The sequence below is a fragment of the Herpailurus yagouaroundi genome, unplaced genomic scaffold (assembly GCF_014898765.1).
Source record: "Herpailurus yagouaroundi ecotype Mexico unplaced genomic scaffold, PumYag 208, whole genome shotgun sequence".
Lineage (NCBI taxonomy): Eukaryota > Metazoa > Chordata > Mammalia > Carnivora > Felidae > Herpailurus > Herpailurus yagouaroundi.
The window spans coordinates 3,950,903-3,973,788 of record NW_024412439.1 but is presented as its reverse complement, the minus strand read 5'-3'; the positions used below and the strand labels follow the sequence as shown (position 1 = coordinate 3,973,788).

Here is a 22,886-nt window from a genome sequence, read left to right as displayed (position 1 = left end):
GAATAGCAAAAAGCGAAGAGAATGATAATGTTCTGGTGAGCATGTTTTAAACGTGTTTTAAAGTTTATTTATTCATGGGGGGAGGGGCAGAGAGAGAGGGACAGACAGAGAATCCCCAGCAAGATTCCCCGATGCGGACTCAAGCTCACGAACTGTGAGATCATGACCTGAATCGAAATCAAGAGTCAGATGCTTACCCAATTGAGCCAGCCAGGTGCCCCAAGGCTAGGAAAATATGCTTCATTTCAACTGTGGTCATGGTGATACAGGCATAGAAATTTGTCAAAACCCACCCAAATGTACACCAAATGTATTTCAGTGTAGGTGAATTTCACTTCAATCAAGTTGGGTTTTTTTTTTTTTTTAAAGGGAAGGATTGGAAAAAGACCATGAACCCAAGACTGCATCCAGGGGCCTGGCACGGAAACCACTGATGGAACAAGTTTAATGTTCAACATTTAAAGCAACAAGCAGTGATGGGGCGCCTGGGTGGCTCAGTTGGGTAAGCGTCCGACTTCGGCTCTGGTCGTGACCTCACAGTTTGTGGGTTCAAGCCCCAAGTTGGGCTCTGGGCTGACAGCTCGGAGCCTGGAGCCTGCTTCAGATTCTGTGTCTCCCGCTCTCTCTACCCTTCCCGCATTTGCACTCTGTCTCTGTCTCTCAAAATAAATAAACGTTAACAAAAAAAATTTTTTTAAGCAACAAGCAGTGATAATAAAACAGGAAGCTGTTTTTTTTTATCCCACAGTTTCTGCTTCAAGTAGCTGTTATTTTCACAGGTAGAACTATAAACAAATATTCTTTTTTTGAGCTTTTAAAAATATGTATTCTTGAAGTACAGTGGATTACAACGTCCTAATAGTTTCAGGTGTACAACACAGTGATTTGATGATTCTATACATTACTCAGTGCTCACCACCACAATAAGTGTAAACAACAAATATTCTTTTACAAAATAATACAGGATGCTAGAGTCAAGGCCTGACGGAGGAATATGCATGCTTACTGAAGATCCGTCCAAAGCAGGGAGGATCTCTTCTCTTCCCATGTTTTCCATTTTTAACCTGCATCATTTTGAAGGGAGAGAGAACGAATTAAATGACGTCAAAATCCTAGAAGTGCTTCGTGCCCAACTTACGTCGCATCGACCCTCTCCACTCCGCGAAAGTAGCTGACACCATCCGACGTGTTGTGCAGATGGTGGCATTTATCGTCGATTCGGTAAGCTGCCTGTTTGTCACTCAGGTCCTTCTCCAGCTCGTGCTGGGAAGCTCTGTTAGCTCTGTAACACCGAGTGGGGGAAACGGAACTTCAGGTTTAGGCAACAATTTTTTTTTTAAATTTTTTTTTTCAACGTTTATTTATTTTTGGGACAGAGAGAGACAGAGCATGAACGGGGGAGGGGCAGAGAGAGAGGGAGACACAGAATCGGAAACAGGCTCCAGGCTCCGAGCCATCAGCCCAGAGCCCGACGCGGGGCTCGAACTCACGGACCGCGAGATCGTGACCTGGCTGAAGTCGGATGCTTAACCGACTGCGCCACCCAGGCGCCCCTAGGCAACAATTTAATATGAGGAAGGGTAAATGCCCTTCTGTGCAGGGACCCACCCACCACTGCGATCTGGGTCTCTCCTCTTGCACACAATGTCCAGCTTCCCAATTAACAGGCGCCCTCCCTGAAGGTGTCCATACATGCGAGTAATTAGAACCCTGCCCACATTGTCCCTCCCATGGTGTGTGGTGGGGCTTGGGAGAGAAGAGGTGTAGACAAACAGAAGGTTTGAAGCCCTGAGGCTGGGGCCCATCTTCCTAACACAAGCCCTGTTCCAGGAAGGATACTGGTTTAAAGTAATCTGTCCACACCTGTGCCTCTCTTTCCTTCTTCTTTTCCCTCTTCTATATCCTAACCCCTCCATTCTTTGAGTCCCACTCTGTGAGAAGTTTTGAGACATTTAAAGCCAGCTTCCCTCCATCTAAAAGTGACTTCAGTTTGTGCTTACGGGAGGCTGAAGAACTTGCCAGGAGATAGAAACCAAGCGTCAAAATTAAGCTCTGGGGCAGGGGAGAGAGTGCTTGAAAGCAGATCAGGAATTGGTGGCCCCCAGGCTCATATGCTCCAGCAGCCACCCTTCTGGGAAGGAAGAGACTCTCAGATGCATGGTGCTTCCTGCTCTGCCAGAGAAGAGACCCAGCAGTTCACCACGAGAGAGACAGGCCCATGGGGCGGGCATGGGTGATGGGTGAGCCACATCTTTACTCAGGCAATAGTCGATTCAACAAATTCCTGAGTGTTCAATACATGTCAGGCACTGTCCTCCAAGCCCAAATGCATCCATGGACAAGGCAAACATCTCTTCTCTGAAGAAGCTGACATTCTAGCAGAAGGAGACAGGCAATACCCCTAAGGAATAAGGAAATCGTGTGGTTCATTAGCAGAACAAGGCAGAAAACAAAGCAGGGAAAAGGAAACAAGAGTGTGAGTGATTATTTAAACAAGACGGTCAGAGTAAGACTCCTTAAGGAGGCAGTGTTTGAGCAAAGACTTGCAGGAGGAAGAAATAGATCAGGCAGGACCTTGCTGGATGTTGGAAAGAGTCAAGTTTTGTTCCGAGTGAAGGAAGAGACCGCTGACTTATAATTTTAAAGGATCATTTGGTGCTGGGTTGAGAACAGACAGCAGGGGACAGGTAGACCCATTAGCAGATGGGTACAGTTAAGTTACGCAGGAGAAGGATAGTAGTGGCTTTGACCAACAGGGTAGTGGTGAAGGAGGTGACAGGCGTTCAGATTCTGAGTGTTTTTAAAGAGAGAGTCAATCTCTCCTAGAAGCTTAAACATCAATGGAGAATAAAGAGGTGACATTGAGCAATTGGAATAGCAGAATTCCATCAACAGAGATGGGTGAGGCTGTGGGTGAGTAGGCTGGGGAGAAAACGGAAGTTCAGCCAATACATTGAGCTCAAGCGTCCATTAGACATCCAAGTGGAGCTACCAAGGAGCTTGTTGGAACTTGGGAGAGAGGTCTGGGATGGAAATAAAAATCGGGGGATCATTAGCATCTAGATAGTATTTGAAAACGCAGGACAACTGCATGGTCTTCATCATTTCGGTATTCCTGGCACACAGAACGGTCTTGGCATACGGAAGCCATTTGGTAGAGCCTGTGTTGAACTGACTAGACTAATCCCAGCTGCCTGTACCTTTAGGTAAGTCAGCTGACCTATCAGAGCAGATTCTTTTTCCGTAAAATGGAAATGAGGGTAGCAACATGCCAGTAGTCTGCATTTTGTGAATCCCAAAACAATTTGGCGAACTCTAAAACACATGCAAAAGTTGAAAGAAGGGAGAGTTGCCTCCCCTTGCTATTTCTGCGTTCAGTCTCCTGCTTCAGGTTCTTCTGTTGAAACTCGAAGATTAAGGCCTTTCTGACTTGTTGTCTGGGAGCAAGATGCCCCATAGCCTTCCTCTCTTGGTCTGACATGCCCTGAACTTCCTCTGACCTGACCTCAGAAACTCCCTTAGGAAGGTGTTAGAGGCAGCATCCCATCAACCTATCTTATAACCCAAGATGGGAAAAATCCTGGCTGCCATATTGCTGCCTAATGACATTCCATTTTCAACTGAGATCCAAATTGAGGCTTTCGTCGTGTGTTCCAAAGCAAATAAAGTTACGAAACTCTCCTCCCATCACCTTTCCTGGACCAAGCCCAAAGACCATGTAGGCAACCCCACAAATCCTGGAGAAACCAACCCAGGAAATGAGGTAGACATTCTGCCCACTGCGTATGAAATGAAAGCCACGGTCTTTAAAGCATCGCTAACAAAGGTTCCAAACAAGTGCACGTGTGGAGACACAACTTTCTGCAAAGGCCTGAACAGGGCCAGGAATGGCTGGGAATGAGACAATTTATAAATGAGACTGATAGGAAGATGTGGCTGTTCCACAGTAGAACAATCTGGGCAAGAAGCTTGAAGAACATGGAAGATGAGCTGCAAGGTTTTAGGTTATAAAGAAAACAGGATTGGGAACTGGACCTGGAGAAGAGAGAACAGACACAATTCTGTGAACCATGCTAAACTGTGGTTCTGGATTCCCAGGGAACAGAAGCCAAGAAGTAATATCAGAACTGCACTGCCTTGTGGTTACAGCTCAGGAAAACTGCATATGGTCAACCAAACCATGTACAGTCAGTCATCCTTAACTAATCTTCTACCTCTCCTCAGTATTTCTGTACTAAAGAGCCTTTCCAATCAGAGAGAGAGAGAGAGAGAGAGAGAGATCTCAGCCATCTAAATCTTGCCAAACTTCAGAGCATCAATCCTGATGGGCACAGTGAGCAAACAATACAGACAGTACGGATACCTCTATGACACTTAGGTATACCCTGTAGGCTATCCCACATTATCCTTGATAACATTAATATAAGCAGAAGCAGCCTCTCCTTTGGATGACATATTCGATGCTGCTTTCCATGACCCATAACCAGATGAACATTAATTTTCCTAGTCATGTTAGGGAAGAGGCTCAACCAATGTGTTTTCTATGCTGACAGCTGTTTACCATTGCTTAAGACCTTCCTTTGATTATTATTCTCCCTTGCCCCAATCCCCACCATAAGTAGTAAATACCTCCTATCTGCTATTGCCAAGAAAAGAGGAATTTGTATTCTGGTAGAGAGTAGGATAGGCGAACAATTGTAATGCAATGGGAAGCAGTCAGTGCTGTAATAGCACAACCAGAGCACTGGGGAGCATGTGCCAGGGACCGTGCGAGATCAGGGAAGTCTGAGTCTTTAAGGAGTTATGGAAATCACCATTAAAGTGAGCCACAATTCATTACTTCTCCAACTGTTGGGCTGAATATATACCAGTCGCTCTCTCATCAGAGAATGAAAGCCTGAGTTGAAAGAAATCTTAGCCATGTCTCCAAATTAGGGCAGAAATCCTTTCTTTAGCATCTTAAAATGATTTCTTTAACTATGAACTTAAAGCAAGCACTCCAGGGTGCGTGGGTGGCTCAGTCAGTTCCGGCCCAGGTCATGATCTCACAGTTTGAGTTCAAGCCCTGACTAGGGCTCTGCACTGACAACTCCAAGTCTGAAGCCCTTCCCCCACTGGTGTGCACATTCTCTCTCTCTCTCTCTCTCTCTCTCTGTTTCTCTCAAAAATAAATAGAAATTTTAAAAAAACCTCATTTCAACCTCCAAATAAAAATGTATATGGGAATGTAAGCTGGTGCAGCCACTCTGGAAAACAGTATAAAGTTTCCTCAAAAAACTAAAACTAGAACTACCCTACAACCCAGCAATTGCACTGCTAGGTATTTATCCAAGGGATACAGATGTGCTGTTTCGAAGGGACACATGCACCCCCGTGTTTATAGCAGCACTATCAACAATAGCCAAAGTATGGAAAGAGCCCAGATGTCCATCGATGGATGAATGCATAAAGAATGTGGTTGGTATATATATACAATGGAGTATTACTCGGCAATCAAAAAGAATGAAATCTTGCCATTTGCAACTACGTGGATTACGCTAAGTGAAATTAGTCAGTCAGAGAAAGACAAAACTCACATGACTTCACTCATATGAGGACTTTAAGAGACAAAACAGATGAACGTAAGGGAAGGGAAACAAAAAGAATATAAAAACAAGGAGGGGGACAAAACAGAAGAGACTCATAAATATGGAGAACAAACAGAGGGTTACGGGAGGGGATGTGGGAGGGGGGATGGGCTCAATGGGTAAGAGGCACTAAGGAATCTATTCCTGAAATCATTGTTGCACTAGATGCTAACTAACTTGAATGGAAATTTAAAAAAAATAAATTAAAAAATTTTTCTAAAAATGTAAAAAAAAATAAAAAACTTTAAAAAATAAAATAAAATAAAAATAAAATAAAAATGTATAGGTGCGCATGCACGTGTGTGTATGTGTATCCATCTACAACAAATCCTTACATAAGACGCTAAGAGAAATTTAAACAGGAGGCACAATAGCACAGTTTGGAGACGTGATTTTACGTTGTATATAGAGTTACAACTTACGCAAGTTGAGCGATGGCCTTATCCAAATGAAGCTTCATCCTTTCTTCACAGCACAGAATAGTGTCAACCTCCTATGTGATTAAAAAACAAAACACATTACCGTTTTTCATCATCAGGTACAACATCCAACAATGTGAGAACATATCAATAAAGGGCAACTTGGTTCCTGGGGAAAAAAAAAAAGAAAGCGTCAAATAAAAATGAGAACAGTTTTTACATCCACTTAATTACCGACATCCCCTCATGATGCTGCAATCTAAACATGAGAATGAGAGTTTCCCTTTTCTGGGGCTACCGGAAAATTACATGAAGGAACTAGTCGGGACGGGGATAAAACTGTCGCATTTTTCTTTCTGGTCCTTAATCAAAACAATCAAACGGTACGTAAATACAGACATTCTGGTGAATTTAACGCAGGCTTCTTTTATAATAACTATTCTTCAGAGACGATAAACTGGGGAGACAGAGGAACAGCCAATAAGGGACTTCCCTCTGGCGGGGCATGTAACCTCCAACAGGCCCAGCTCTTTGGTCCAAATGGAAACTTGACCTCCACACCGGGAGGCCAGCCCTCCTTTGGCCCTGACTGTGCCCTGCAGTTCAGCTCTCACACTCCTATAAACACCTTTGTAGCCTCTCTCCTTGTCCACGCGCATGGCATTCAGATGCCGCCAAGATACATGCACTATTACATAGCATGTGTTGTATCACACATGTTTTAAATAAACATGTCTCGCTTCCCTCTGAAGATCGTGTTCACATAAGAAAACCCAGAAACCCAAGACAGCAGCAAGAAGACATTTCAGAGGCGCCTGGGTGGCTCAGTCTGTTAAGCACCCGACTTCGGCTCAGGTCATGGTATCACGGTTTGTGACTTCAAGCCCCGCATCGGGCTCTGTGCTGATGGCTCAGAGCCCGGAGCCTGCTTCGGATTCTGAGTCTCTCTCTCTCTCTCTCTCTCTCTCTCTCTTCCCCTCCCCCACTCAGGCTCTGTCTCTCTCTGTCTCAGAAATAAATTTAAAAAAAAACACTAAAAAAAAAAGAAGAGAGAGAGAAGACATTTCAAAAGCGCCCATGGTCATTGTTGCCACTACTTCAAGCACAGAGTGATCACACTACGCGCACTTGTTTGTGGCCTGCCTTTTCATTTGAACCTTGAACGTTTCCCCATGACATTAAACAATACCGTGATGAACACCCTCAGTCAATATTTGGACACCACCAAAGGGTATGCCTTTTGTCGAGGTTTTGACAAATACAGCCCAACTGCCCTTCACAGAAGCCATGCCCCTGTATAACCACAAGTGAGGGTACACCTCATTACCTCACCTGTTACGCAGTCACCACCAGATCTTCTCCATTGTTCCCGGGGCATCAGGACCCCTCCCCCAAAAAGCAAACGTGATGAAATTAATAGTTTGACTCATGTTTGCTCATCGTTCGGCTTTCTTCTTTTGTGAACCACCTGTGTCTCCACTTTCTCTGGGGCTTTTTTTCTTATTAATTTATATATTTAAAATGCAATCCTTTCCCATCACAGAAGTCATAACTGTATACATAAATACATATAGTATTAAAATATATGTATATTTTTAACCAGTTTGTCCCTTGCCTTTGTATTTTTGCGTAGTGGTTTCGATACATAGACAGTCGTGATTTCTATAATGTCAAATCTGTTAAATATCCCCTTTTGGTCTCTGCCTTCATTAATTTGACTATAAAGGCCTTCTTCACTCCAATATCAGTTACTACTCAACTATATAGTCTTCATGGGGCGCCTGGGTGGCGCAGTCGGTTAAGCGTCCGACTTCAGCCAGGTCACGATCTCGCGGTCCGTGAGTTCAAGCCCCATGTCGGGCTCTGGGCTGATGGCTCAGAGCCTGGAGCCTGTTTCCGATTCTGTGTCTCCCTCTCTCTCTGCCCCTCCCCCGTTCATGCTCTGTCTCTCTCTGTCCCAAAAATAAATAAACGTTGAAAAAAAATTAAAAAAAAAAACTATATAGTCTTCTTATTCTTTTTTTTAATGTTTATTTATTTTTGACAGAAAGAGAGAGAGAGGGCAAGTAGAGGAAGGGCAGAGAGAGAGGGAGACCCAGAATCCGAAGCAGGCTTCAGGCTCCAGGCTCCAAGCTGTCAGCACAGAGCCCGACGTGGGGTTCGAACTCACGAACCGTGAGATTGTGACCTGAGCCAAAGTCAGACGTTCAGCCGACTGAGCCACCTGGGCAGCCATTTTTTTTCCCTTAGACAGAGAAGACAGCACACAAGCAGGGGAGGGGGGCATAAGGAGAAAGAGAGAGGGTGGCCGGGGCGGGGGAGGGAGAAGCGTTCATGGAATAGAGAATGCCTAAAACCAAAGACCTTTGGAACTGTCCCCAGTGTTAGTTTATATATTAATAGGTACTCAAAGGTTCATTTGGCTTTAACTAGGTCAAGGAGTTAGCCTGGCCTGGGAGGACCAAAAAGATGGTACCCTGATCGGTTCCCCAAGAGCAGCCATTCTGGAAGAATTTGATGGCTGTCACTGATTGAATGTGAGTCAGAGTCAACAGAATTCACGAGAAAATATGTCGAGGCGCCCGCCTTCGCGAAAAGCAGGCCTTTTAAGACTACCTCTTGTCTTTGCCAGGGCTTATTTAATTATTCTAAAAAGGTAGAGTCGTGCTGGTAAAAAGAGAAGATATGCTAATATTGCCACTTGGAGTAAGATATGGGTGCCCTTGTTACTCGAATGGCAATGACCAAGGTACCCTTCAACGGATGAACCATTGTTCTAGCTGCAGATTTCGTTATCTGGATATAAAGCAGCCTCTGCTACTGGTCTAGACAACATTATCGTTCTCGAACTGGGAAGGGACTTGTAACTCTACTATATATTCAGGATACTCTGTTCCTGATCACTCGTGTGCAGCAGTTGGGGTCTGTGGCTTTTACAAAGTAGATTGTGTGGCCTCTCTGTAGTGGCCAAATTTCCCTGCGTTTCTTATTTCCACTCATATTTCTTTCAGAGAATCAGGCAGTGAAGAAAAGCAGAAGAACCAGGGACAGTCTTCTGCTTACGACCCTTCACGGCAAGAGATCACTAAAAATAATTCAATACAATGTTAAAAGGAACCCTGATAACTTGCGAGGATACAGTTACTGATGGCCAGGCTGTTAGCTGGTCCAATTGCCCTTCTTACCAAGGATTCATCTTTTACCAAGGACCGGTCACGGAAAGGCCAGCCAAGCTGGTTCAGGGATAGTGAACCGATTGCCTGCGGCCGAAATTCAGCAGGTCAGAGTAGGAAATGAGAGGGAGAAGGCGTAAGAGCCAGACAACGGAAGGTCCTAGAGATTCGGGAGTCCGGGAAGAGATTTTTAGCGGACAGAACCTCTGGTGATCATGGGTTGTATGGATCCGAGCAAAGGGAAGATATTTGGGGATTCTGCATAAACCAGCTAGGAAGGAGGACCAGTAGGGAGAACGGAATGGGAAGGAGGGGGCTGGGAATCAAATCAGAGGAATAATTTACAGGAGCTACAGACTGACTACAAAGGGTGAAGACGGTCAAGCGATGAGAAGCTGGAGAACTGTGGCGCCGAAACTAGGAAGGGAAAGGCTGGCGGCATCAGGGTAGAAGAAAAGTACACTTTTAAGCTTCATAAATAGGAACCAAAAAAGAGGTGGGGGACGGGTAACAGGGTTATAACCCCAACAGAAATACATTTCTGGGACTTAGGGACACAGGACTAAGACATAATAGAGAATCTGGCCAAAAAAAAAAAAAAAAAAAAAAAAAAGACGAGGAAGGGCTCGAGGCACATCGTGGCTGACATCTAAAGAAATAGCAGAGGGGAGCCTGGGTGGCGCAGTCGGTTAAGCGTCCGACTTCAGCCAGGTCACGATCTCGTGGTCCGTGAGTTCGAGCCCCGCGTCGGGCTCTGGGCTGATGGCTCGGAGCCTGGAGCCTGTTTCCGATTCTGTTCTCCCTCTCTCTCTGCCCCTCCCCCGTTCATGCTCTGTCTCTCTCTGTCCCAAAAATAAATAAAAACGTTGGAAAAAAAAAATTTAAAGGAATAGCAGAGATCTTCTGGGGGTAAGTCTGGGAAGTGAAGGCCGAAGAACTCAGAACTAAATCACATTTAATTAGTGGACGGTTTGGAATATATATATATTATATATATATATATTATAATATATATATTGAAATATATATATAAGGTTTGGAATATATATATTATATGTATATATGAATACATATATTGAAATATATATATAAGGTTTGGAATATATATATATTATATATATGAATATATATATTGAAATATATATATAAGGTTTGGAATATATATATATGTGTATATATATATATATATATATATATATATCTCAGCTTCTAGATGGCAATTTGGCTATATATCAAAACTTCCCAAATGCATATGCCTTTTAACATATTGATTACGTCTCTTGAAATGTGTTCTAAGGAAATAATCAGAAAAAATACAGTTATCAATAATAGTATTTTTGTACACTGCAGTGTTATTAAAATAGCAAAAAAAAATGGGGGGGAGTGAGAAAGGGTGACAACTTCACTATTCAAAAAGAGAGGATTGATTTTTTTTTTTTTTAATGATAGCACCTTGACATTGTGGAACCCAATGCAACCCTTAAAATCACACCTTCATGTATATCTAATGCTATGGGAAAATGACCCCAATAGAATTCTTAATTAAATAAAGCACTTTGGGAAGGGAAGGATAACTAGGCAGAGCACACAGGAGTCTTAGGGAAGTGAAAATACCATATACATCAATGATGGATATGTTATGATAGCTTTGTATCTACACCACCAAGAGTGAACCCTAAGGGTAAAACCGGACTTTGGATGTTAATGATGGACCAGTGTAGGTTTGTCAATTGTAACAAAGGTACCACTCTGGTGGGGCGGTGTTAGTAATGGGCGGAGGCTGTGCCCGGATGGGGACAGGAGCTAACTGAGATATCTCTATGCCTTGCCCTCAATTTTGCTGTGAACCTCAAACTGCTCTTAAAAAATTAAGTCTTTAAAAAGAACGGTGGTGCCTTCCCTACAACCATATCTAAGAATAAACATCATTGAGCATTTATCCAGAAAAACAACGCACCACAATTCAAATTGTGTACACAGTATCATTCGAATCTTGAAGACCTGTTTGTGTGTCTTTAAGTTGGGTGCTGTCTCAGTACGACTAACAAAAAGAAATTCTCTGAAATTCTCTGGATGAACTGAAATTCTCCAAAATTAAAGGTGATTTCTGTCCGGCTGAACTTCAGATGATTTTTTTGTCTTTCTTTATCCTATACTGTATCTTTCAAACTCTCTTACATCTGTTGACCATCTAATGAACATATAATGAACATCTATTACATGTATAACCAAAGAAAAAAAGGTGTCTTTTGTAAATGCTATAAACATTTGGATACCATGACTTCTTATAAATGGCTTCATGTAATATCATTTTTTGTTTGTTTCTATACATCGAGGACATGTTTACAACTATATTTCTCCTCACTGGTGCATTTCCCCCATATTTACCGTCAGTAGCTGGGTTTCCACATCGTCATGAACCAGATCAATTCTCATTCTCTTCTCTCGATGAAATAGACATTCTCGGGCTACCTACAGATACACGAAGAACAGAAAGCACTAATCCAAACTGACTAAAATCAGTGACCAGCAGCTCTAAGGACCTATTTCTAAAACAAGTCAGTGGATACTCCCAATACCAATTTTTCAAGCCATTTTCTTGGAAATCTAGTATGAGACCCACCATGACAACTAAGAAACTCCCTACTGCTAGTTAAGAGATAGAGGTAGCTCTTCACATCAGTGTGAAAAAAACTCTAATTTGGAAAGTTGACAAAATAAAGCACATGACATTTACGTGATTCCCACAAAGTAGCATCTGAGAAAACTACTTAGCATTAAGTCTTCTACAGAAATAGTTCGACAACCTGAAACATAGTTTTCAAGATATTATTTCCACGTATTTTCGACGGAGGGTGAGGAAGAAACAAATTATTACCTTTAAAGATGCCAAAATATTTGTGTAGCCAAAAATCTTAATGATTATTTTTCAAGTTCCATTTATTGTTTCCTAATTACGAAAATAACGTGCCTTGTCCATTAAAGAGAAAAAATATAGAAAAGTAGAAAATGGTCTAGCTATATCCTATCACTGTTTCATTTGTTGTTTTTAATTAAAAAAAAAAAAAAGGTTATGAGGCACCTGGGTGGCTCCGTCGGTTAAGCACCGACTTCGGCTCAGGTCACAATCTCATCACTTGTGAGTTCGAGCCCCGCATCGGGCTCTGAGCTGACAGCTCGGAGCCTGGAGCCTGCTTCGGATTCTGTCTCCCTCTCTTTCTGCCCCTCCCCCGTTCACAGTCTGTCTCTCTCTGTCTCTGAAAACTGAATAAAAGTTTAAAAACAATTTTTTAAAAAAGGTTATAATGTCCTTACAATTTTAGAGTATGCTTTTTAGGATTGACATTAAATGGTAGGCTCCGGTCATAAAATATTCTTCGAGACAAAGTAGGTTAATGACTCCAGTGGAAAACAGCTTGGATTGCTAACAATAAATTATGTATGAAAGAACATTATGTAAATGTTAAAATACTCTTTTCCAAAGACTATTTCTTGACATGGAACAACTGTATAATCTTAATCTTTTAAGCATAAAATATAATAGCATGTATACTGTAATCTGGACATAGTGTCACTGAACAAAATCTTTCAGTGAATGTATATTTTTAATAGGAAAAGTCACATTTACTAGAAGACGGATTAAGGGGTTGAGAGGAACGCTGATGACTCTAATGTGTATCACTAACCTGCTTTTCGTAAGTTTCTACTAACCCACAGTCTATTAGGGAGCTGTCAGCACAGAGCCTGACGCGGGGCTCGAACTCACGGACTGTGAGATCATGACCTGAGCCGAAGTCGGACACCCAACCGACTGAGCCACCCAGGCGCCCCAACTTTTTTGCTCATATTAGTTGATCATCTGTGTTTTCCCTTCTGAGATGTACCTGTTCATGTGACTAACTCTAATCTTAAATTTTTCTTAATGTTTTTTATTTTTGAGAGAGGGACAGAGAGCACGAGCAGGGGAGGGGCAGAGAGAGAGGGAGACCCAGAATCTGAGGCAGGCTCCAGGCTCTGAGCTGTCAGCACAGAGCCCGACATGGGGCTCGAACCCACGAACTGTGAGATCATGACGTGAGCCCAAGTCGGACGCCCAGCAAACACTAATCTTAATCAAGACCTTCTCACACTGTGCTGATAGTAAATGTTCTAGCACACAGGAACATCCGGACAAAACTTGTATAAAAAAAAATATTCAAATTAGGCCCATCTCACTGAAAGGATTACTACTGAAAGGAAGAAACTGAATGTGCTCTGGAAATTCAGAGCATAAGTGGCTGTCACTTCAAGGATACTCTGAAGGTCAGGTGGGATGCAGAACAGACCAGGAATCCTCACAATGAGCCAGAGGGTGAAGAAAGTATGGAAGGGCTTCCGATCTTCAAAAAACATTTCATGACAAGTGAATTTAAAAGGACACCGTTCGTGCACCGTCACTCTTTCTTGGGATTTCTGGTGGTGGTGCGTGTTTGTGCGTACTTGTGTTTGGTGGGGGTACCGGGGAGGGGGGGCAAGAGGTCTCCAACAAATTCTTCAACCCACTAGACTTCTGGCTCCTTAATTCTCTAAACCCTTCTGCCACAGATGTCATAACGAAGACCTCCTGCAAATGCTCATCACATGGGAAATGAGTCATACAAGCGTGAAGAAAAATGGTGTTAGCTTCATCAGTATATATACACCTCCAGAAATAATTTCTGTAACTTACGCATCTTCAAATACAGAATGTCTTCTTTCAATGGTTGGGGGGGGGCATAGAATGAGCTTGGAAGGCCCCCCCCCATCACACATTCGGGGGTGAGAGGTAACCAGAGGCCAGCAACAAATTAAAATGCTGCCCCCACAATCACCAGAACTGGTTTGACCTCAGGCCCATTTCTCTATTCAGTCAAACTCATTCTATCTCCTAAGATGGTCTCCTTGAACATTTTCCACTGTACCCTCAAAAGGAATCAGCATACTCACGGGAGGCCTTTCACGAGACAGATTGAAAGAACGGTGCTTTTTTTCCTCAAATAATGGGACAGCAAAGACCAAGCAGCCTATTTAATAGATGGGAAGATGGCATTCTCACCATAAAACGTTGTGTGTCTTAAGAATGTCCCTCAGGGCGCCTGGGTGGCTCAGTCGGTTACGCGCCGACTCTTGATTTCGGCTCAGGTCATGATCTCATGGTTCATGAGTTTGAGTCTTGAGTAGGGCTCTGCACTGATGGTGTAGAGCCTGCTTGGGATTCTCTGTCTCCCTCTGTCTGCCCCTCCCCTGCTCACGTTCACTCTCTCTCCCTCAAAAATTAAAAAAAAAAAAAAAAAAAGAATATGTCTCTAGTTAGCTTCCTTTGCTTTGCATTCAGAATTCTTTCTATTTAAATGGCTGTTCTGTATGAAACTCATAACGGTTTTACCAATGGTGAAATTAATTACAGATGCATTGATAGGAGGTTGGCTTCTACAGGTGAAGGAAAACATAATAGGTAATAACCTCAGTAATTCAACCAATGGGTTACAATCATATAAATACATAGTGTTTTTTCATCAAAAGGTCTTATATTTACCTGAAGAGGGGCTTCTGTCTCCATCAAGGCCCTCTCCAATTTTTTCTTAACATCGGTGAGTGCATTTGTCTCTCCAATCATTGCGTCCAACTCATGAGTGATCTCAGATTTCCAAAATCCTATGTCATTGACTCGTTCTCCCAAATTTTGCGTGGAGTCTGCCTGAGTTTTTCTTGTGTGTTGATACTTGTCTTGAATCAGGCGAGACGTATCTACCCTTAGCCTCTCGGAATTATGTCGGGAAGTGTCAGATTCGAGATAGTTGGTTAGATTGGACCTATACCAGTCATCGAGAGTATACCTTGTGAAGAGAGTGGTTCGGTTGGAAACAAAGGGAAGCGTGGTATTGTCGCACACCTTCTGAGATCTGGTGCAGTATGGGCCCAAGGTTGGTGAGTTGGAGGCTACTTTGTAGTACGTGCTTGGCCTCCAAGGAAGGCTCAAGGGATGGGTCACATTGTTGTGGGGGAAGCGGTCCCTGTAGCTGGATGCCAGAGTACCGACGGCTGGTAGAAAATTGGTTGGTGTTGGTTTAGGGTGGGCGTAAGTTGCCGTTAACGTAGAACCTAGAGGCTCCATGATGCTCAGACAGTTTGTAAATCTCTCCTGTTTAAGGGGGGGGGGGGGTAAAAAAAAAATAGACAGTCACATAAATTCATCTTTGGTGAAAATTTAAAAATTAAAAGCCACATTTGACTTAGTTTTAGTAGCAGTGCTCCCTAACATATTAGGTGTCTGTTCTAATTCGACAGCCACCTTTACTGGCGATAATATGCTCCAAAAGGATTTTTTTCCCATCTCTGTTTCTCGAATATACTAACATCACAGTTTTTAGATGAGCCATCTGAGTTGCTGAATTTTTGTTTTAATTATGATTTACATTTGTTATTATCTCGTAACAAATCTACATGAAGAGCCTGAAATACGCATTTTGACAGACAGGGATTCAAATCTTGGCTCTGCTATTTGCTAGCTGTGAGGCACTGGGCAAGTTACTTAAACTCTCGTGCCTCAATTTCCTCATCTCTAAATTGGGAATAATAATAGCGCTTCATTCTCTGGACTGTTAGGAGAGGTGTTAATAAAAAGGGGTTGCCTGGCAGAATCCCCCACACCAAGCGATCCTTGGTTGTTTGGGTAACAACCGTGTGCTTGCTTTGCAAACACAGCTCAAGGCAGGTGCCTAGCTCCCTTTTCCTGGCGACATGCCACCTCAAGGCACCTCCAGTATAGACATTCTAGGGCAATTGTGAAGACCAAGCAAGACAATGGTTAAGTATTTGGATTGCTTAGCACAGTTCTGGGCACAAATTCAATGTTCGATAAATGTTAGCTTTTTCAACTACCAATACAAAAGAGTATATAAAGTAAAAGATAAATATCCATCCATCCCCCCAAGTGGACATTGAATGGTTCATTAATAGTTGTTTCTTTCCAGATTTTTCCTATTCATATGCCAACATATGTATCATTTTTTTTAATGTTTATTTTTGAGAGAGAGAGAGAGAGAGAGAGCGCGTGAGCAGGGGAGGGGCAGAGAGAGAGAAGGAAACAGAGAATCAGAAGCAGGCTCCAGGCTCTGAGCTGTCAGCACAGAGCCCGACGCGGGGCTCGAACTCACGGACGGCGAGATCATGACCTGAGCTGAAGTCAGATGCTTAACTGACCGAGCCACCCAGGCGCCCCACCATCTGCATCGTTTTTAAAGCTACTTTAAAGCTGCATCTACTTATATCCCATTTGTACATACGAACAGAGCTTTTTAAATTTTTTTTTAACGTTTATTTATTTTTGAGACAGAGAGAGACAGAGCATGAACGGGCGAGGGGCAGAGAGAGAGGGAGACACAGAATCGGAAGCAGGTTCCAGGCTCTGAGCCATCAGCCCAGAGCCCGATGCTGAACACAGCTTTTTAAATACAAATATTGAATTACCTTAATCATTTTATGTATCATTTAGAGCACACATGTTTAAAAATATATGTTTCTGACTTCTCTCCCTGTTAGAACATAGAGCTCCACTTCCTCCTGCTTACCCCTTGAAAAGTATTCTATTGTTTGGAACTTTTGATCGTTATTAGTCCAGAAAGGCAAGATGCCGTAGTCTGTGACATACTTTCCAGCATCTAAATGTCATTCTACTTGGGGGTCAGTGTCTATGGACCCATTTACTAAAAAGGAAAAATAAATCAGATTCAATTCCATACCTGTCTTGGGAAAAAAAAAATATTTGATGATTATTTCAATAGCTAGTCTTGAGGCCTTTGGCCCCCAAACCACAAAATTATCTATTTGTAGAATTGTGGTCAAATCAAAATGTACTTGTTCCACATGTGGTGAAACAGCTGCCCACTGCCAGTGGTGGTGGCCCACACAACCCTACCTTCCTGACTTTTTCCCAATTCTTCCCTCCCTCAGTGCCCAAACACCTTGTACTGGCCAAACCTAGAAGCATGATGGTGAAAAAGAAACCTTAATAATCAGTCACATCTCTTCACCTCCGTTTGAAAGCTAAACGCTGTTTTTCGGAAGAGCAAATTCAGAGCAACTCGAGCCCTTCGGGTCCCCATGGCTACTTTCAGTTCTAAACTCTTCTCCAGTCAAATCTAGAAATAATCTTGTCATCTTTCCTTCAGCAAGAAGCTTCAAGCAGGCACTGGACCCCTCTTACTTGGATTTTCTTAATTCTTGACAAGAAAAGCTAGCGACTCCCTTGGTCCTTCAACCGAGGAATTCCAAGAGTAGAATTACCACATATGTTTGCCCAGCACCTATTACATTGAGGTCCTGAGGCATCTAAACCCATGTTTGTCAAACCATGAGTCATCTACTCTGAGTGGTGATTTTTGAAATGCTGCGGTTCATAACCCAGAGGAGACGTACGGATGAAGAAATTCAATACAGTTTACAAAAGTTTCCAGTGCTATATTTTTAAATTAGGGATGGGACGTAATTTAAAAATCTGGAATCTGATGCATAAAGCTCAGTTGTTTAATGTTCACGGATGTAGAGCTCCTCGTGGGTGGCAGTAAGTTTCACACAGAGACACAATATTCTACATGATACACAATGTTCTATACAGTCACACAACAGAAGTTCTAGCTACAGTCAGCCATCTCAAAAGTCATTCAGGAGGACCAACCAAAAGATGACAGCATGGCAACATCTTCTATTTCGAGTCATTATTGGTCAAAGAAACTGAGAGTGTCATGGCCTAAGCAATATTTAAAAATTCAAAATAGACTTTCGCCTCCAACCATGATAGAGTAATGAAGACTAGACTTAGGCTCTTACATCTAAAAAACTAGAGCAAATATATGAAACACCTGTTTTCAGATACTGGACAATAAGCAGCACGAGACTCTGATTCCTGAGAGAAGAGAAACAAATAAGGCAAGCCTTCTGATTGTCCTGGCATTCTGCCTGGAGGCAGCTTCCAGATTATGGGAAAAACAGATGAAAACGGATCAGAACCTGTCAACATGTGTGAGTCGAGGAGGAGATCAGAACTTTGAGAAGCTGACACAGCTGGAAGTTGTAAAGCAGGATTCCAGAATAAGTCAAGCTCCCTAAGTCTATGTAGGCATCTGCTTGAGTTTTTGCTGAGCAACAGGCTGTACATACATCAAGGGACGCTCCACAAACTTTGGCAAAGAAGGATGCCAGGGTTGTTACTGAACAATTTCTAGAGATCACAGAGGGTGGAGAGACATTTTGAACTCAGACCAATCAGAGTGGAGAGTTGTTGATGATAATCTGGAGCATTCCATGGAGACCCCGAGGAGTCACACATTAGAGATGAGGCTGACCCATCTCTGGAATGAAAGTACTGACGAGTCATTCTAGCAAAGCTTAAAAAGAGGCCTCAAAGGGATCGAATTAATCTGCAAGTAATTGATTGCCTGATGACATCAAGACATTCATGTATGTAACATAACAATGTCCAGCATTGAATCAAAATTACCAAACATGGCAAGTAGCAGAAAAATGTGACATATGATTAGGAAAAAAAAAATCAGTGAACAGGAAAGATGTGGTAGAACAAGCAAACAACATGGAAGTAGTTAAAGGAAAACAAGAACATAATGAAGAGAGACTTGGAGGATTTTTAAAAGAACCAAATGTAACTTTAGGAATAAAACATAAAATACGTTCTTATACAGTATATACTTGAAAAATTCCACTAGATGGGATTACCAGCAAATTAGACATAGTCTAGTTAGTGAGTTCAAATCTAATCAAACCAAAATACAGGCTTTTTTAACTTAAAAGAGAGAGAGAGAGAATCTTCGGGAACATAGGCATATCATCAAGTGTTAGACTAAATCATGTACTTGGGAATGCCATATAGAAAGGGGAGACAGAAAAAATATTTGAAGAAATAATGGCTGTATATTTTCCAAATTTGATGAAAACTATAAATTCCCAGGTCTGAGAAGCTCTAAACACTCCAAGAGGGTAAACACACCCTATACACATGCACACAGATGCACACACAACACTACCATCATAATCGCCACACCCACCATCACCTCAAAGATCATCATAATCAAATTGCTGAAAATCAGCAATAAAGAGAAAAACTCGAATCAGAGCAAAAAGACACACTACAAAGACATGAACAAAGGTAAGCATTAGTGCAAAATTCTTGTCAAAAACTATGCAAGCCATGGGGCGCCTGGGTGGCGCAGTCGGTTGAGCGTCCGACTTCAGCCAGGTCACGATCTCGCGGTCCGTGAGTTCGAGCCCCGCGTCGGGCTCTGGGCTGATGGCTCAGAGCCTGGAGCCTGTTTCCGATTCTGTGTCTCCCTCTCTCTCTGCCCCTCCCCCGTTCATGCTCTGTCTCTCTCTGTCCCAAAAATAAATAAACGTTGAAAAAAATTAAAAAAAAAAAAAACTATGCAAGCCAGAAGACAATCGAACAACATCTTTAAGTGGCTGGGAGAAAGTGTAGGCCTACAACTGTATATCCAGTGAAAGCATCCTTCAAAGATGAAGGTGGAATAAAATTTTTCCATGAAAACAAAAGCCAAGGGCATTGATCATCAGCAGAACTGCACCAAAAGAACTGTTAAAAGAAATTCCTCAGGCAAAAGGAAATGATACCAGATAGAGACTTGGATCTACACAAAGAAATAAAGTATCGGAAATGGTAAGTATGTGTGCTAATATAAAAGATATCCTTTTGTAACTTTTAAATTTCTTTAAAAGATGGTTGTGTAAAGTGAAATAACAAAAAATTACTGTGGGGTTTATAACAAAAATAGAAGTAAATTATGTGGTCATAATAGCACAAATGATGGAGAGCTGAAATGGAAATGTCTTAATGCAAGGGTCATAACTAAAATGGAATAATGTTCTTTAAACATGTACTTCAACAAGTTTAAGATACAGATTGTAAAATTTAGAGCATCAGTTCCCAAGATATGACCCAAGAACCCACAGACTTGCTTGAAACTTTCTCAGGGATGACAAGGTCAAAATTGTTTTCATAGTAAATACTCAGGTGTTATTTTCTTTTTTCACTCTCATTCTCTCACAAGATTTACAATGGAGTTTTCCAGAAGTGATGTGATATGTGATATCACAACAGACTGAATACAGTAGACAGGAGAACCCAGCTTCTAAGACAGAGATCAAAGAACTTTGCCAAAAATGTAAAACAATGTTACTCTTCTCACCAGATGATCTTTGTTCCAGAAACATAGCTTTTTAATAAAACATATTATTTACGTTACTCTATAATGAGTTGTATACTTATTTTTTAAAAAATAATATTTTTAACTTTTCAATTTAATTTCTAATATAGTAAATATAAATAGGTGCGATACACATAAACTAAAGCTCTTTGAGGTCCTCACCATGAGGTTATTTGAGTATAAAGGGGTCCTGACCTGGAACACTCTCTAAGAAAGAAATAGAACAGAGTTAAAACTAATCAGCTAATAGGATGGGGGGAAATGGAAGACTTAAAAAGATGCATAATTAATCCAAGAGAAAAGAGACAAAAATAAGACAAAGAGAAAACAAATAGCAAGATGGTAAGCAAAAAAAACCCCACCACACTGATAATTATATTCACAATAAATAGTTTAAACAATCAAATTAAAAGGCACAGATTCTTAAGCTGGTTTTTATCAAGAAATATTGAACTATATGCTTTCTCAAAAAAAAAACCACTTTAAATATAAAACACAGATAAGTTAAAAATAAAAGTATAGAAAAAGATGCAATGTAAACACAAATCAAAAGAATTCTGAAGTGGCTATATTAATAACAAACCAAGCAGACTTCAGAACAGTAAATATTATCACAAATAAAGAGAGAAATAAGGAGAAAAGAATTAATCAAAGAGATGTAACGATCTTCAATGTCTACGCAACCATCAATAAAATTTTAAACACATAAAGCAAAAACTGGCAGAACTAAAATGAGAAATAGATCCACAGCTATGGTCAGATATTTCAACACTCAACTGTTAGTAATTGTTAGAAAAAATAGAAAATTGGTTGATAAATAAGTTATTTGGACCGTATAACTAACTGGACATAATTTGCCTCTATAGAACACACCATTCAAAGCAGCAGGTTCTTTGTATCTATATGAGATGATAGATATTAACCAAATATTGTGGTAATCATTTCACAACACATGTAAGTTAAGACATTATGCTGTATACCTTAAACTTATATAGTGCTATATTTATTTCAATTTGGCTCAGTAAAACTGAAAGAAAAAATATCTTTAAACAGCAGATTACATACTATATCCAACTGCACAGAATATTCGCTAAGGTAGACCATATACTGACCATTGAACAAGTTCTCAATAAACATAAAATACTGAAATGATACAGAATATGTTCTCTGACCATATCAAACTAAATTAGAAATCCAGAATAGAAAGATATTTGGAAATTTCTCAAATCGTAGGAAATTAACACACTTCTACTTATCCTCTAGGTCAGTGAAGAAATCACATGGGGAACTAGAAAATATTTTGAACTGAATGAGAATAAAAACAGAGCACGTCAAAATTGTGAGATTCGGCTTAAACAGTGTTTAGTGATTTTTCAGTGATTATTCTAGAAAATAAGAATTAGCTAAAATCAGTGCTCTCCACTTTATTCTTAATAGTGGGGTGGGGAGGATGGAAGCAAAGTAAAGCCAAAGTAGAAGGAAAGAAATAATAAGAAGAGAACAATCAATGAACTAGAAAACAGACAAACAGAAAAACAAAAGCAGTGAAATTCTAACAATAAAATGGATAAACCTCTCACCAGACTGATCAGGATAAAAAGAGATGAAAACTTACCAATATCAAGAATGAAAAAGAGGTATTGCCATACACGCTGCCCACATTAGACCATTAATAAAGCAACGTTACTAACAACTTTATGCCAAGGAATTTGGCAACAGAGATGAAATGGACAAAATTCTTTAAACATACAAACAACCAAAACTGACTAAAGAGGAAACTGATCACCTGAATAGCCCTCTGGTAGTCAAAGGAACTCCATCTATAGTTTAAAATCTTTCCTCAAAGAAAACCTCATACCTAGATGGATTTGTTGATGGATTCTACCAAACTTTTAAGGAGGGAATAATACCTCAGTTTTTAAAAAGCCTATAGCTTACTTTGATGATGTGCCTTTGACAACATTTAAATCTCTAAATTCTAACTCAGGCACATCTTAACAGGGCTCGTGCAGCACATACTAAGATAATCAGCTGATGCTATAAATGTCTCCTATTTGCAAGTAAACCGAGCAAATTCTTTGGAAAAATGACCGAAAATAGCTGTGGAAAAATTCAGACCCTAAATTATGCGATTGTTTTTTTTTTATTATACTTTTAGGCATGACCGAAAAACATTTTAAGAAATGAAGTCAAATACAGTGTTTGACTATATTTATTTAATGTGGAGGCAATAGTTATTTACCTACTGGGGAAAAAATGCTATAATTGTCTTCTATAAATATTAACATGCCAAAAATACAATCAATCACACAAAGATTGTTAAGTACTGGGAGGCTCCGCTGACAATCCAAAAGATGACCTTCGGTTGGATAAACATATTTTATTAGCATATTTAGGGAAGACTTTAAACTCAAA

General features: G+C 41.1%; 1 protein-coding gene across 3 annotated transcripts in view; it reads right to left on the bottom strand.

The window, feature by feature from the left end:
* TEKT3 (tektin 3) overlaps window positions 1-22,886 on the bottom strand; it is a 35,740-nt gene that overhangs the window by 10,635 nt on the left and 2,219 nt on the right. For 2 of the 3 annotated variants that reach the window (XM_040453154.1, XM_040453152.1), the window contains exons 2-5: window positions 14,774-15,379; window positions 11,608-11,691; window positions 6,050-6,120; window positions 1,139-1,282 (exon numbers count right to left, since the gene is read on the bottom strand). In XM_040453154.1, the coding sequence (XP_040309088.1) occupies window positions 1,139-1,282; window positions 6,050-6,120; window positions 11,608-11,691; window positions 14,774-15,352 (878 nt within the window). In that variant the 5' untranslated portion in view covers window positions 15,353-15,379. Of the gene's footprint in view, window positions 1-1,138; window positions 1,283-6,049; window positions 6,121-11,607; window positions 11,692-14,773; window positions 15,380-16,808; window positions 16,952-22,886 lie in introns of those variants that run through there. The other variant, XM_040453155.1, reaches the window with a different exon arrangement.